This window comes from Amblyomma mixtum, chromosome 1, assembly GCF_055824585.1.
Source record: "Amblyomma mixtum isolate Tamu chromosome 1, ASM5582458v1, whole genome shotgun sequence".
Taxonomy (NCBI): domain Eukaryota; kingdom Metazoa; phylum Arthropoda; class Arachnida; order Ixodida; family Ixodidae; genus Amblyomma; species Amblyomma mixtum.
The window spans coordinates 4295366-4309688 of record NC_143012.1 but is presented as its reverse complement, the minus strand read 5'-3'; the positions used below and the strand labels follow the sequence as shown (position 1 = coordinate 4309688).

Here is a 14323-nt window from a genome sequence, read left to right as displayed (position 1 = left end):
ACCTCAAAATTTTAGGAGCGATGGATGGAGACTTAACCGCGACAACGGAAATCCTGTAGTTAGCAATGAGAGCAGGTTAAAACCTTCGTTTCAACTTCACATGTTTTAAGGTGTAAATATGCCTACGTAGCCAACCGTAATTATTTAGTTTGCTTAGTGAGTGGGCAGCATACCGTGTCCTTATTATGGATTGCGCTGGAGGGCCGTTTTACTTCCGCAAAGAGTAATTCGTGTTTACGGTGCACATACTCCACGCAAAGAGATTGTAATTTTCTGCTCGTCGTCATGCAGAATATGAGCTTTTCGCGATTCAGCGAGTGGCCAATTCGTTCAAAAAAAAACAAACTGAATGCCTGTCGAAATTGTCAAAAGTTGTAAAAAAGTTCTGAGGTGAATCCCAGACGTAGTTGTTGCGGAGTTGAAGAGCAGTAACAAACATGCACTCTAAATAGAAAAGAGTAAAAAGAAGTAAAAGAAAGAAAAAGCTAGAAGACCGTTTACTTCCTCTTTACTCATATATGTAGGCGTATCCGTGGTCTAATCGCACTGCCTCTGTCCGGGAGAATAAATCTCACTGCGACAATAGAAGCAACAAATTCCTGGTATCATGTAGTCACGTGACCAGAAAAGCCCCTGCGTTTGGCGTATATCAGCTCCGATCTCTAGAGGTCATAGACGCACTCTTCGGTTTTTCGGTCCGGAAACCCCGGAAGAAGCGCTGTGTGGTCTCCTTTTTTTAAGTATATTAATTACTCTCACAATTCCGGCAAATGAGCGTGGTTTCCTTCCGTCATATTTCTGGAGAAAGGGACTAAGGACATTATGCCGGGCCGTTGGCCAGTGCCTGGAAGACACCACCGACAGAGGAGATACGCTACTGTTGTTGTCCTCATGGCGCAAACCCGAGCTGGAGGGTCGGCCGAGAATCGCGACGCGTGGAAGAGCTATTCAGCTGTACATTTACTTGGCAGAAATAAAAGAGAAGCGTACAGAAGTGCGTGTGTAAATAAACAACGTACACTCATTTTCCTGTAAACAACGCCTATTTTCGTCGGAAATGGCGCGCCAGTGAAAACAGCCTTGGCTATTAGTGAAGTTCACGTCAAGATTTCAGGTTTAATCAACCATACGTGTTGTAGAGACGCTATGGTTTCGGGACAAAAATTTGCTTAATTCAATGCACCACAACGAACCGCTTTAGGGGCAAAGAAAAAAAAGAAGAAGAAAAAGCGTCGTTTCGACCCACAGCAGCTTGCAGCAAATGTTAGTGAGCAAAATAAAGAGACGGCAGCACGAGCGCACGGTGGTGTATGTCAAGACCTTATTAAAATCTTATTAAAAAATGTTCCGATTATTTTTAACTTACGCTGTATAGTGCGTTGTGGGACACGTTAGAAATAGCGCGCTGACGTCTACCTCACAACTTCCTAAATTTCTCTTCGCAGCTGATGTGAACTCGCTTACGCGAGCTGGGCTGCTAGCGCGGCATGCGGCTGCGTCGCGCAATCGTTGGGAAATCATTTTAGCGCTCGCCGACAGATGGCGGCATTTCACGGCGACGGTTGTGTTTATCCAGCCAGGGCACCTTTGGTAGGCGCCCGCCCGTTACAAAGGGAAGGCTACATCATCATCATCATCATCGTTTGGCAAATCTTTGCACTGTATAGTTCTGGTTTGATGAATTACATGGCAATTCAGTTAATTTGGGTTCTTGCAAGAAACCACAGTTTTAGTTTCCTTTTTTTTAGTGATGAGTACGAGTAGTTAATAAAGCCGATATTGTCAATGTGCTCCGTTGGTATTGGCATTGTGCTCCAGAGGACAGTTAAAAAAGAACTGCCCGTGAATTTTTATGGTATTAGATTTCTGCCGGTAGAGACCGATGACGACACCCCACTCGATCTCATAATGTTGATTGCTCTCCACTGCATATGGAGAAGCAGAACGGCTGTAGAGAGTTGGTATAACAGCTCTATGCTGTATAGCATGCTGACGTAGATGCACGTTCTGCAAGACAGCTGATTAGAGATAGTCTAAGGGCTTAAGTGGAGAAGCAAAAGGCTATTAAATTAAATCCTCAATCGTTGGCGGCTGTTTAAGGGCTCGCGCATATGAGAGACGTTTAGTCCTACGACTTCAGCCGAATCGAGGGTCATTACGCTTTTACTTGAAACACAAATCTTTCATTTTTCTCACTGTGCTGATGTTGTGTCATCTGTTCTGTGCATATATATGTTCAGGCAAAAAAAGAAAAAAATGCGGAGAAAGTCCAACCATGCGGAGGTGTAGCTCAGTAACATATTATCAGTCAAAACATGGATGCAAGATAAACGAATCTTCATTTCTTTGTCAACTAACTGTTTTCTATGCAAGAAAGCTGAAACCATAGAACATGTGTTTTTGGTCTCTTGGGAACCCATCTTTCTCTGGGATGTTTTTCAAAGGTCTTAAAGAAAAAGTCTTATTCTTAGATTCCTACGGCATAGGATTCTTACCGTTACACGATGCAGATGGAACTCCACTGGATGCGATTATGCCCCTGGGCCTGCATAGCTTGTGGAAAACAAGAATCGAATTCAATAATGCCGATGTAGAAGTTCGTTATGTACAGGAACATTTCATCAAAGTGTTGTACGTTTCAGAGAAGTGTATCAGGCACTCCCTGAATCGCTAGAATGGGTTGATGTCCTTGACGGTCTGACGCAACTGAAAAAATTATAACATACCATGCCGGCCAAAGCTTCGTTGAAAAGTTTTATCAACTAAACATTGTTGTGAACGTCGAAGTCGGCAATGAACAAAGAAAAGGGGGTGTAGCTCAGTGGTTGAGCGTTCGCTTTGCATGTGAAAGACCCCGGGTTCAATCCCCGGCACCTCCAAAAGCGATTGCTTTCGTTTTTGCTGTTTTTGCATTTAACAGTACAAGCATATGAAGGATGTTAACGAAATTGCGGAGAAATGCCATCCGTGCGGGGGTGTAGCTCAGTGGTGGAGCGTTCGCTTTGCATGTGAAAGGCCCCGGGTTCAATCCCCGGCACTTCCGAAAGCGATTGCTTTCGTTTTTGCTGTTTTTGCATTCAACAGTACAAGCATATGAAGGATGCTAACGAAATTGCGGAGAAAGGCCATCCGTGCGGGGGTGTAGCTCAGTGGTGGAGCGTTCGCTTTGCATGTGAAAGGCCCCGGGTTCAATCCCCGGCACCTCCAAAAGCGATTGCTTTCGTTTTTGCTGTTTTTGCATTTAACAGTACAAGCATATGAAGGATGTTAACGAAATTGCAGAGAAAGGCCATCCGTGCGGGGGTGTAGCTCAGTGGTAGAGCGTTCGCTTTGCATGTGAAAGGTCCCGGGTTCAATCCCCGGCACCTCCAAGAGCGATTGCTTTCGTTTTTGCTGTTTTTGCATTTAACAGTACAAGCATATGAAGGATGTTAACGAAATTGCGGAGAAAGGCCATCCGTGCGGGGGTGTAGCTCAGTGGTGGAGCGTTCGCTTTGCATGTGAAAGGCCCCGGGTTCAATCCCCGGCACTTCCAAAAGCGATTGCTTTCGTTTTTGCTGTTTTTGCATTCAACAGTACAAGCATATGAAGGATGTTAACGAAATTGCGGAGGAAGGCCATCCGTGTGGGGGTGTAGCTCAGTGGTGGAGCGTTCGCTTTGCATGTGAAAGGCCCCGGGTTCAATCCCCGGCACTTCCAAAAGCGATTGCTTTCGTTTTTGCTGTTTTTGCATTTAACAGTACAAGCATATGAAGGATGTTAACGAAATTGCGGAGGAAGGCCATCCGTGTGGGGGTGTAGCTCATTCTACTTCCGGCCACTGGCGTGTACGGACGCAGGATCATGAGCTCCCACGGAGCGGCGACGGCGGCCATCGATGGCCGCGGAAACAGGTTCAGCGCCGAAGACAAGGAGTATGAGATCTTTTTGCCTACCCTGCCCACCGGACGTGTTGTTCTAAACACAGTTTTTTTGCACGGAGATGTGCGTGTGAGACCTTACAGGGTCGAAGACTTCAGGGACGCCCTCGCCAACACTGGTGCGCTCCCCGACGTCGTGGCGTTGGCGGCGTACCAGGTAAACCACGTGTGGGCGGTAACCTTCAGCAGCCCAGAAGCCGCGAAGAAATTAGCCGCCTTGAAAGAGCTTGAGGTAAAGGGACGCCGGTGCATTGTTTTCGACCCGGAGGATCAGCAGGTAAAGCTGCGCCTGCATTGGATGCTGCACGGCGTCGCCGATGACGACATCCGGACTGCTTTCGCGGCGTTCGGAAACGTGACCGACGTGACGCGGGAGCGTTGGCGCGTTCAAGGAATGAAAGAGAAGGGATCCACCACGAGAACAGTGCTGCTCAAGTTGAAGCTAGGTATGAAGGTGGACGACCTGCCCCACCAGGTTCGAGTCGCCGGCGAGTTAGCTCTCGTGGTGGTGCCCGGGCGGCCGATGCAGTGCCTGCGTTGCCACGGCGCGGGTCACGTTCGTCGCGACTGCAAGGTTCCCAGGTGCTCCAAGTGCAGGCGCTACGGACACGCGGACGAGGACTGCGTCCGTACCTACGCGTCTGCGACCGGGCTCGGAGGTAAAGGAGACAGCGCGGAGCTGATGGATGTCGCGGAGGCTGAGGACGCAGCGAGGGGTACCGACGAGTTGGGCAACCTCCCTGTGTCGCTGGACACGTCGGCGACTTCAAGCGGCGACGCCCCCCTTGCCAGTGCACCAGGACTCCAGCCACCAACGGGAGACTCGCCTCAGTCAAAGGAGGCGACTTCGGGGGATGCAAAAAGCCTACCAGTGCCCATGGACTTCGTAGCGAAGGAGCCTACCGAGGGTCATCGGCAGAACACCGGTGGCCGTGCGACCACTGTGGCTACGCCTGGGAAGCGTCCCCATGGAGACACCAGCCCCGACGGCGACAAGGAGGCGGCGCCCAGCGTAGAGGAACCACCAGCAAAGACGCCTCAAGCAAGGCGGGCCAGTTTTCGGCCGCGCCCTAACCTTGCGAGCGAGAAGCGCGCCGGAGACAAGGCGCCTCCCGAGCTGGGCCAGGTGCACGCTCAGGATGACGCCGGCGGCGACGGCGGCGGTGGCGTCTAGCCATGTGCTGGACGCGAGAGGTAAGCACCACGCTTTCGGTCTCTTCTTCTTATGTAGAAATGGCTCCTGCATCTCCGCTGAAAGTCGCCTCCCTGAATGTTAGAGGTCTGGCAGGAAAGAGAAAGCAAGGCCAGCTCTTTCGGCTTTTAACGGAGCACGGCATAGATGTACTGGCTGTGCAGGAGACGAAAGTAGACGGCGAAGAAGAGACCGGGAGCATGGTGCAACGTTTCACGTCCTCGTTTTTTGCTGTAGTCAGCCACGCTGTAGGCACATCGGCTGGCTGTGTTCTTTTTCTAAAGAAGTTGCCGGGGCTAGAAGTGCAAGCTCATTTCTCTTGTGTGTCGGGCCGGTGTGTCTTCCTTGACTTTCGATTGAATAACGTCGAGTGGCGGATTATTTGTCTGTACGCGCCTAATGAAGCAGAAGAAAGGGCGCAGTTTTTTTTATAGCATCGAAGAGCGCCTTCGTAGTGACAGACAGCTGATCGTCCTGGGCGATTTTAATTGTGTTCTTAGTGCGCGTGATAAGACAAGCCCTCGACCCTTTAGAGATGCCAGCACACAAGTGTTATCGCTAATGGTTGAGAAATGGAACATGGAAGATGTGGCAGAGTGTCTTGAGGGAACGCGTGCAGTAAAGCTCACACACTTTCAGGGTTCTAGCCATGCACGGCTGGACCGCATTTATGCATCCGTCGATGTCTTACCTGAATGTCATAGTTACGATGTTGTGCCAGTATCTTTTTCAGACCATTGTTTAGTTACATGTTGTTTTGGGATGGTAAAGAGAGGGAATTCTTTTTCGTGGGAAATGTGGAAATTCAATAATAAACTCTTGCAGGACGAACTGTATACCAGCATAGTAAAAGATGAAATTGCAAAAATAGGCCCCGGTAAAAATATGCACATATGGCAACAGTGGGAGCTGTGTAAAGAAACTATAAAAATGAAAGCAATAGAGAGGGCTTCCTGTATACGGTTTCAAGAAAAACAGAAAGAGACAGAGTTAAAGAAGCTGCTCCATAGGCTGCTTCAACAGGAATCTCTAGCGCCGGGGAAATGGACTGAAGATGTAAGGAAAACAAAGCAAAAGCTAGAATTGATGGAAGAAGAACGGTATCGGGGAGCGTTAGTAAGGGCAAGGGCAGAAGACATAGCTGCAGGGGAGACGCCATCAAAACGAGCGCTAGGGTTGGAAAAGGCAAACGCTGAAAGAAACCACATCGACAAAATAGAATGGGGCGGTGTCTTGTCGGCGGACAACGACCACATAAAAGCAGCTTTCAACGAGCATTACCAAGCGCTCTTCGCTTCCCACGTGGTAGACACTATCACGTTTAAAGATAAGTTTCTGGCGGCGATGCCGCGTCTCGGTGATGACGTAAAAGAGAGATTAGAAATGGCTATCAGTGAAGCCGAAGTGGAACATGCAATCGCCAGTTTAAACCCCGGTAAATCGCCGGGACCAGATGGGCTCAGCGCGCGTTTTTACAAAGAATTCAAGCACGAAATTGCCCCTATTTTGAACGTGATATTTAACGCAGCCTACACAGTAAATGCACTGCCTCCGTCATACGGGTCATCCCATACGGTGCTCATTCCTAAAACGGATCAAATAGATAAATTGCGACTGGTTACAGCCTACAGACCCATAGCACTTACGAACGTTGAATATAAAATTTTTATGAAGGTTTTGGCTCGGAGGTTGCAGACGGTGATTAAGGATATAGTTGGGCCACACCAGACGTGTGGGATAAAAGGGAGGTCAATAATGTCCAATATTCATAAGATGCGAAGTGTGCTTGAGTGTTGTGATGACTCGAATGGTCGGGTGGCCATTCTCCAGGTCGACCTTGAGAAAGCTTTTGACTGTGTCGATCACGAAATTTTGTTTTCTATTTTGGACCACGCGAATGTTGGGTCAGTTATCCGCAAGGGCGTGGCCCTGGCGTACCGAAACTGCACGACGATATTGATCGTAAATAAGAGTCTGGGGGCCCCCATTAGCGTGCAGCGTTCGGTGCGACAGGGCTGCCCTCTCAGCCCTCTTTTGTTTTGTATATATATTGAGACATTGTGTATTAAAATATTGAACAATGATAACGTAAAAGGGTTTAAGTTACAAGCAGCCGAGGTGAAGCTGCTGGCGTACGCGGACGATGTTGCACTTTGTACGGTTGACCATGAGAGTATAACCGAGGCGGTCAAATGTGTCCGTGAGTTCTCTCAGGTTACCGGAAGCGGGGTGAACTGGGCCAAGTGCCTTGGGTTCTGGCATGGACGGTGGCCATCGCAGCCTGACCACTTTGCAAATGTGACGTGGGCGAAAACCCCAACCAAGTACTTAGGTGTCGAGCTTGATGGTTACCGCCAAAGCGAGCAATATTGGCAAGAGCAGACGAAAGCGCTAAGGGAGAAAGCGGAGAAGTGGAAAGGTGCCAACTTATCGATTTTCGCCAGGGCTACTGTATGTAACCTTTTTTTTATCAGTAAACTTTGGTTTGTTATGCAAGTTTTGCATTGTTCGCGTGTAAACATACAGAAGCTCCACAGGATTTTCGCTGTCTTTGTTTGGGCTGCAGAATGGGAACGCTGCAGCAGAACAAATTTATTCCGTCGGGTAAAAGACGACGGCTTGGGACTTGGACACCTCTTTTTGCGGCAAGTGGTCAATCGGTTTTTGTTTTTCCGCGACGTTTCTGACCCTTTCTTGCGCACTGTCTGCCAAGTTAGGCTGCGACGCCTACTGCCGGAGTTTGTTGTCTCCACCGAAGAAGTTACGTGTGGCATTTTCGGCTATTACAGAGAGGTCGTCGCAAGTCTTAGATTTCTTTCAGTGCGTTTTTCTAATGAATATTTGTCCTGTGTAAAACGGAAAAAGCTGTACCACGATTTATGTGACACTGTTTTACCACAACCTTTGTATAGAGTCTTATACAGTGGAGGCCCAGGCTCGGACGTCTTAAAGAGGGTAAAGAAAATGCAGGTGCCGCCAGGAGCTAAGACCTTTTTCTTTAAATTACACACCGGAACGTTGCCAGTAAAGAAATTTTTTGAGGAAAAGGATTTATTTTTACCTTGGGGTTCGCATTGTTTAATCTGTAAGCAGCCGGAAACAGTAGACCATGTTTTTTTACATTGTTGGGAAGGGGTTTATTTTTGGGATGTTTTGCAACGGACTATGAAGAAAGATTTCCCCCTAGATTCGCATGGCATTCGATATTTAAGCATTGATAATGACGACGGGGTTCCTTTTGATTTAATTATGCTCCTGGGTCTCCACTGTATATGGCGCTCAAGAACGGCAGGCTATCACTGTGACAGGGAAGCACGCCCTGCCCGAATTTATTTCCGAGAGTGTATGGACTGGTTTGTCGCTATACAAAAAGCGGCTGCGGAACCTCCCGACTGGCTCTCAAGGGTAGAGCCTTTGTTGTCCTTGCGGGAGTTTTAATGTGACGAAGCCAGCCTTATGCTGGCTGAGTATGACTTTCAGTGTGTTCATTGTCTTGTATTATTGCTTTTGTGATTTGTCTGTTCTTTTTCGTGCAGTGTTGTTTTCCAAAGCCAGGAAATAAAGAAAAAAAAAGTGGGGGTGTAGCTCAGTGGTGGAGCGTTCGCTTTGCATGTGAAAGGCCCCGGGTTCAATCCCCGGCACTTCCAAAAGCGATTGCTTTCGTTTTTGCTGTTTTTGCATTCAACAGTACAAGCATATGAAGGATGTTAACGAAATTGCGGAGGAAGGCCATCCGTGTGGGGGTGTAGCTCAGTGAGCCAGGGGTCTATAATGACGATATCAGAAAACTGAAAAAGAAAATTGAGTTATTAGATGAAGATCGATATCGAGGAGCGCTCGTTCGCGCCAGGGCCGAAAGATGCGCAGCAGGCGAGACGCCCACTAAACGGGCTCTCTGTCTCGAGAAAGCGCATGGCCGTCGAATCGACATAGAAGAGATAGAGTGGAACGGCAACCTCATGACAGATAAAGACGGCATTGCACGTGCGTTTTACGAATACTATCAGCAACTGTTTGCATTTCGCGACATGAACATGGACAGGTTTAAGCGCGTGTTTCTTCCTTGCCACGACTAGATGCTGACACAATAGAAGGGTTGGAGCTGCCGATTTCCGAACATGAAGTTGAGCGTGCCATTGATAATCTAAATCCAGGGAAGTCGCCAGGGCCTGATGGCTTGAGCGCGGCTTTTTATAAAGCATTTAAAAAAGTGTTGTCCCCATTGTTAGCTGCAGTATTTAACGAAGGCTACGACCTTAACTTGTTGCCGCCTTCTTTTGCGTCGTCACATACTGTACTAATCCCTAAAACAGAACAAACTGAGAAATTGAGATTGGTGACGTCATAGAGGCCAATAGCCCTAACAAATGTTGATTACAAGATACTAATGAAAGTACTAGCAGCCAGATTACAGACCGTTATTAAGGAGATTGTTGGGCCTCACCAGACTTGCGGGATCAAGGGAAGGACCATTGCTACGAACATACATAAGGCGAGATGCGTACTGGAGTGTTGTGATGCAACATGCGGTAGCGTTTCGGTTCTGCAACTCGACCTTTAAAAAGCGTTTGATTGTGTTTCACATGATGCCTTGTTTGCAGTTCTAGATTACATTAATGTGGGTTCTGCTATCAGCGAGGGCGTAGCCTTGGCGTACCGAAACTGCACTACAAGATTAATTGTCAACAAGGAACTTGGTGCACCCGTGAACGTGCGACGTTCGGTGCGTCAGGGTTGCCCCCTCAGCCCGCTTCTGTTTTGCATTTATATTGAAACTTTGTGCTTGTCAATCCTTGAGAATGAATCTGTACAGGGCTTCCAAGTCCACATGACGGAGGTCAAACTTTTGGCGTATGCTGATGACGTAGCCGTCTTCCGTGCGAACAGAGAGAGCGTTAGCGTGGCAGTCGAAGCCGTGAAAGATTTCAGCACGACCACTGGAAGTCCGGTGAATTGGGGAAAGTGTCTAGGGTTTTGGCACGGAGAGTGGCCATCGACGCCTTACACGTTTGCCAACGTGACTCGGGCCACAACACCGGTTAAGTACTTGGGTGTGCCTCTAGAATGCTATGAAGACAGTGAGCCATTTTGGCGCGATCAAGCCCAAGAAATCCGTGAGAAGGCTGACAAATGGAGCGGTGTGCCGCTGTCTATCTTTGCACGCGCAACGGTGTGTAATCTGTTTTTTGTTGCCAAGTTGTGGTATGTAATGCAAACGCTTCACTGTTCCAGGTTAAACATTCAGAGGCTGCATCGGGTATTTGCCGCTTTTGTTTGGGCGTCGAATTGGGAACGGTGTAGACGGGATAACTTGTTTCGGCTTGTCAAAGACGGGGGTCTTGGGCTAGCACACTTATTCGCCCGACAGCTTGTAAACAGATTCATTTTCTTCCGCGACGTAAATGATCCATTTCTGCACACTGTTTGCCAAGTAAGGCTCGTGCGGGCGTTGCCAAATTTTGTTGTTGCCACAGAAAGTATGCCAGGGCGCCTTTTTGGTTTTTTAAGAGAAGTCGTAAACAGCGTCAGAATTTTGACAACTCGTTTTTCGGTTCAATATTTGCGTTCAGTCAATAGGAAAAAAATTGTATAACGATGTGTGCGATGGCTTTTTCTCCGTTCCTGTGTACAGAGCCTTGTACAACGGCTATCCGGGTCAAGATGTATTGAAGCGGGTCAAAAGGATGCCAGTTTCCCCAGGAGTAAAAACATTTTTCTTTAAGCTGCATACTGGAACGTTGTCGGTAAAAACATTTCTTGAAGACAGGGGTTTTTTTCTGCCATGGGGGTCGCTTTGTTTAATATGCAAACAGCCTGAGACAATAGATCATGTTTTTCTACACTGTTGGGAGGGGGTTTATTTTTGGGACGTGCTGCAAAGAACCCTTAAAAAAGACTTACCGTTAGATACACGTAGCATCAGGTTCCTATCAACAGATAACGAAGACGGCATACCTTTTGATACCGTCATGTTAATCGGTCTGCACAGCCTCTGGCGGTCCCGGATGGCTGGGTATCATTTAGACCCCGATGCTCGCCCTGCAAGGCTCTACTTTCGTGAAAGTATGCATGCCTTTGTCGAAATGCACAAATTGAAGTGTACAGTTCCAGAATGGCTGCCAAGATTTGAGCCCTTGATCCATTTGAGAGAATTTTAAAATGACAACGTCATCCCACCTAAGGATGACAGCTTCCTTATTACTATCATTTCCACGTGAACTTTTGGCTGTGAGTTCGCTTAATTTTTCCGTGTACGATTTTGTACTGCGTAAGTATCCGGAAATAAAGAAAAAAAAGGGAGTGTAGCTCAGTGGTAGAGCGTTCGCTTTGCATGTGAAAGGCCCCGGGTTCGATCCCCGGCACCTCCAAAAGCGATTGCTTTCGTTTTTGCTGTTTTTTGCATTTAACAGTACAAGTATATGAAGGATGTTAACGAAATTGCGGAGAAAGGCCATCCGTGCGGGGGTGTAGCTCAGTGGCGATTGCATTTTTCTGTCACCGCAGTGTTCGGACGTGTGAACATGAGCTCCCCTGTAGCGGTGAAAGCGGCCCAGTAGGTCGCGGGAACCGGATTGCAGCGGGATAAAGCCAGGACTACCGAGTTTGTTTGTTTGTTTTTTTTGCCTCAACTACTAACAGGTTCGTGTGTGTTAAACCGTATTCCTTCATGGGGACGTCAGAGCCAGGATTTCTAGAGTCGAAAATTTCCGCGATGCATTGGTACAGGTGCCCCAAAAGTCAAGTGGAGCACGCGAGCGGTGGCCGAAGTGGGAAAAACTGCATGCCAGCGCGCTCTATCAGCAGATGGGCAGCAGAAAGCGAAAGGGCGTCGGCACTTCCGGCTGACCCATTACGATGATCTTATGCTTGCCTTATCGTCAGATCGAACGAAGCCACGCTGCTACCACCACTGCTCGCCAGAAGCGCTTGCAATGCTTCAAGCAATGTTCCCCCGCATCGTGCAGAAAAGCTGGCTTTCGGCGGCGTTCGATTTTTGCTTCGTCAGGAATACCACCATTTTCAGTCTGCGGGAGCGCCGTGGCTCGCGCTAAACTTGGCGGCGAGTTTGATTGGCAAGTGATGTCGAAAGTTTGCTTGGCTTAAAGGAACGCATGAAAAAAAGAATAGCATGCAATATTGGCTGCGTTGTCTTTGTGATACAAATAGATACTTAAAATATAACCGAACGAGGACGACTCAAGCAGAGACAACCTTATTTTCCATGAAAGTTTGTTTAAATATGTTTCCTCCAGAGTAAGAAAGCCAATTTGTATTGAAGCAAGGGATCTTCAGTTACCTCACTTGCTATGCCGTTGATCATCTATTCATATCATAAAGACACGCAGTCAATATAAGCATGATATTCCTTTTTTCGCCGCCGCGGTGGCTCAGTGGTTATGGTGCTTGGCTGCTGACCCGAAAGACGCGGGTTCGATCCCGGCCGCGGCGGCTGGAATTTCTTTGGAGGAGAAATTCTAGAGGCCCGTGTACTGTGCGATGTCAGTGCACGTTAAAGAACCCCAGGTGGTCGAAATTTCCGGAGCCCTTCACTACGGCGTCTCTCATAGCCTCAGTCGCTTTGGGACGTTAAACCCCATAAACCAAACCAAACCAAACCATTCCTTTTTTCATTCCACGCTTGCGAAACCGGTGAAGAAGCAATTATACTCGATAGTACAACCAACTCGCCGCCGAGTGAAGCGTGACGGCGCTCACGGAGACTGAAAATTGTGGCATTTCTGACGAAGTAGAAAGCGAAAGCCGCCGAAGGCCAGCTTTCCTGCACCATGCGGGCGAACATTGCTTGAAGCATCGCAAGCGCTTCTGGCGAGCGATGATGGTAGCAGCGTGGCTTCGTTCGATCTGACGATAAGGCGAGCATCAGATCATCGTAACGGGTCAGCCGGAAGTGCCGACGCCATTTCGCTCCCTGCTGGGCACCCGCTGATAGAGCGCGCTGGCATGCAGTTTTTCCCATTTCGGCCACCGCTCGCGTGCTCCGCTCTACTTTTGGGGCACCTGTACGTCTGGAGTTGCTGCCCGAGGTGCTACTCTGAAGGGCGTTCCAGATGGATCATCTGCGGGCGGTGACCTTTAGATCCGACGAAGCAATGAAGAAAATGCTGTCGTTTGGCTATATCATTGTGAAGGAACACCGCTATCTTGTGGTATACCCGACCCACCGCGACGTCCGGCTAAAGCTTTTATGGCTTTTGCACAACGTGCATGACGAGCAAGTGCACCCAGCGCTTGCCCCATACGGTAAAGTTACAGATGCATGCAAGGAGCGGTGGCGCGTTCAATGAATTACGCGCAAGGGTTCTTCGACACGCACGACGACCCTTCAGCTCAAGGCTGGTATCACCATTGAGGACTTCCCCATCCGTTGCGAGCAGCCGGCATCACAGCCTTAGTGATCGTGCCAGGCAGGGCGCCGTTGTGTTTACGGTGTCAGGGAACGGGGCACATAGTAGTGTAGCGTGCCTTGATGCAAGGTCTGTCGGCGTTTAGACTGCAAAGAAAGCCAGTGTACGAAGATATGCGCAAGCATTGCTGGGCATACGAGCAGCGACGGAGTATCAGAGCACATGATGGATGAGGCTGACGTGGAGGATGCTGTCAGAACTTGTGGCAAGGAGCCACCCTCGCAAGGACTGCCTTCGTCAAAGGATTCTGTCGGGAATGTCGTCGGTATTGTGGGCACCGAAATGTTGCGAACGCAGAATGAAAATTTTCTTTCCACAATTGATGATGCGGTTGAAGAACGCGCCAAAACAAACAGCCCTCCTTTGTCAACAGAGATATTCGGCGACCAAGAAAATATGCAGGTCGCAATCGTGAGCACGAATGCTGCGTCTGCAAAGCGAACGCATGAACTGGTTTCCCAAAGAGCAGATAGTGCTGGAACGGCCAGGGCAGAGCAGCCGCCTGCAAAGGCAACCCCAACCCGCCGTGCCCAAACCCTCAAGGCTAAACCGAACCTTCCGCCGGGCCGGAGGCCGCCGGTTACGGCTCCCTCGTGACAAGTGCTTGGCTTTCTGAGACACCAGTTAGAGGTGAAGGCGAAGGGTGGGTGGGGTTATGCTTTCTCAAGGAAGCTCGCACCTGCAGTCGCTCCGCGTTCGTGGGCTTGCATACGAACCTGTGCATGATTTCTTTTTTCGGTACCTTGCTGCATGCAAAGGTTGGATGGCTGAACCAGGCTGTCCAT

The 14323-nt window shown here is 48.8% G+C and overlaps 1 protein-coding gene and 8 non-coding genes across 9 annotated transcripts; all 9 read left to right on the top strand.

Moving 5' to 3' along the window:
- Positions 1-2807: 2807 nt before the first annotated feature.
- On the top strand, positions 2808-2879 carry TRNAA-UGC (transfer RNA alanine (anticodon UGC)). The gene has a single exon. It is a non-coding gene; the product is annotated as a tRNA-Ala (tRNA).
- A 92-nt stretch (positions 2880-2971) lies between these two features.
- TRNAA-UGC (transfer RNA alanine (anticodon UGC)) lies at positions 2972-3043 on the top strand. Its single transcript has one exon. It is a non-coding gene; the product is annotated as a tRNA-Ala (tRNA).
- A 92-nt stretch (positions 3044-3135) lies between these two features.
- TRNAA-UGC (transfer RNA alanine (anticodon UGC)) lies at positions 3136-3207 on the top strand. Its single transcript has one exon. It is a non-coding gene; the product is annotated as a tRNA-Ala (tRNA).
- Positions 3208-3299: 92 nt separating this feature from the next.
- On the top strand, positions 3300-3371 carry TRNAA-UGC (transfer RNA alanine (anticodon UGC)). The gene has a single exon. It is a non-coding gene; the product is annotated as a tRNA-Ala (tRNA).
- A 92-nt stretch (positions 3372-3463) lies between these two features.
- On the top strand, positions 3464-3535 carry TRNAA-UGC (transfer RNA alanine (anticodon UGC)). The gene has a single exon. It is a non-coding gene; the product is annotated as a tRNA-Ala (tRNA).
- A 92-nt stretch (positions 3536-3627) lies between these two features.
- Positions 3628-3699, top strand: TRNAA-UGC (transfer RNA alanine (anticodon UGC)). The gene has a single exon. It is a non-coding gene; the product is annotated as a tRNA-Ala (tRNA).
- Positions 3700-3843: 144 nt separating this feature from the next.
- On the top strand, positions 3844-5094 carry LOC149365303 (uncharacterized). The gene has a single exon (XM_089568306.1). The coding sequence runs from the start codon at positions 3844-3846 to the stop codon at positions 5092-5094; it is 1251 nt and encodes a 416-aa protein (XP_089424432.1).
- Positions 5095-8687: 3593 nt separating this feature from the next.
- Positions 8688-8759, top strand: TRNAA-UGC (transfer RNA alanine (anticodon UGC)). Its single transcript has one exon. It is a non-coding gene; the product is annotated as a tRNA-Ala (tRNA).
- A 2649-nt stretch (positions 8760-11408) lies between these two features.
- TRNAA-UGC (transfer RNA alanine (anticodon UGC)) lies at positions 11409-11480 on the top strand. Its single transcript has one exon. It is a non-coding gene; the product is annotated as a tRNA-Ala (tRNA).
- Positions 11481-14323: the final 2843 nt, after the last annotated feature.

What these genes read in the sequence shown, in the direction of transcription:
- LOC149365303 (XM_089568306.1), top strand. Translation starts at nt 3,844, where the DNA reads ATGAGCTCCCACGGAGCGGCGACGGCGGCCATCGATGGCCGCGGAAAC.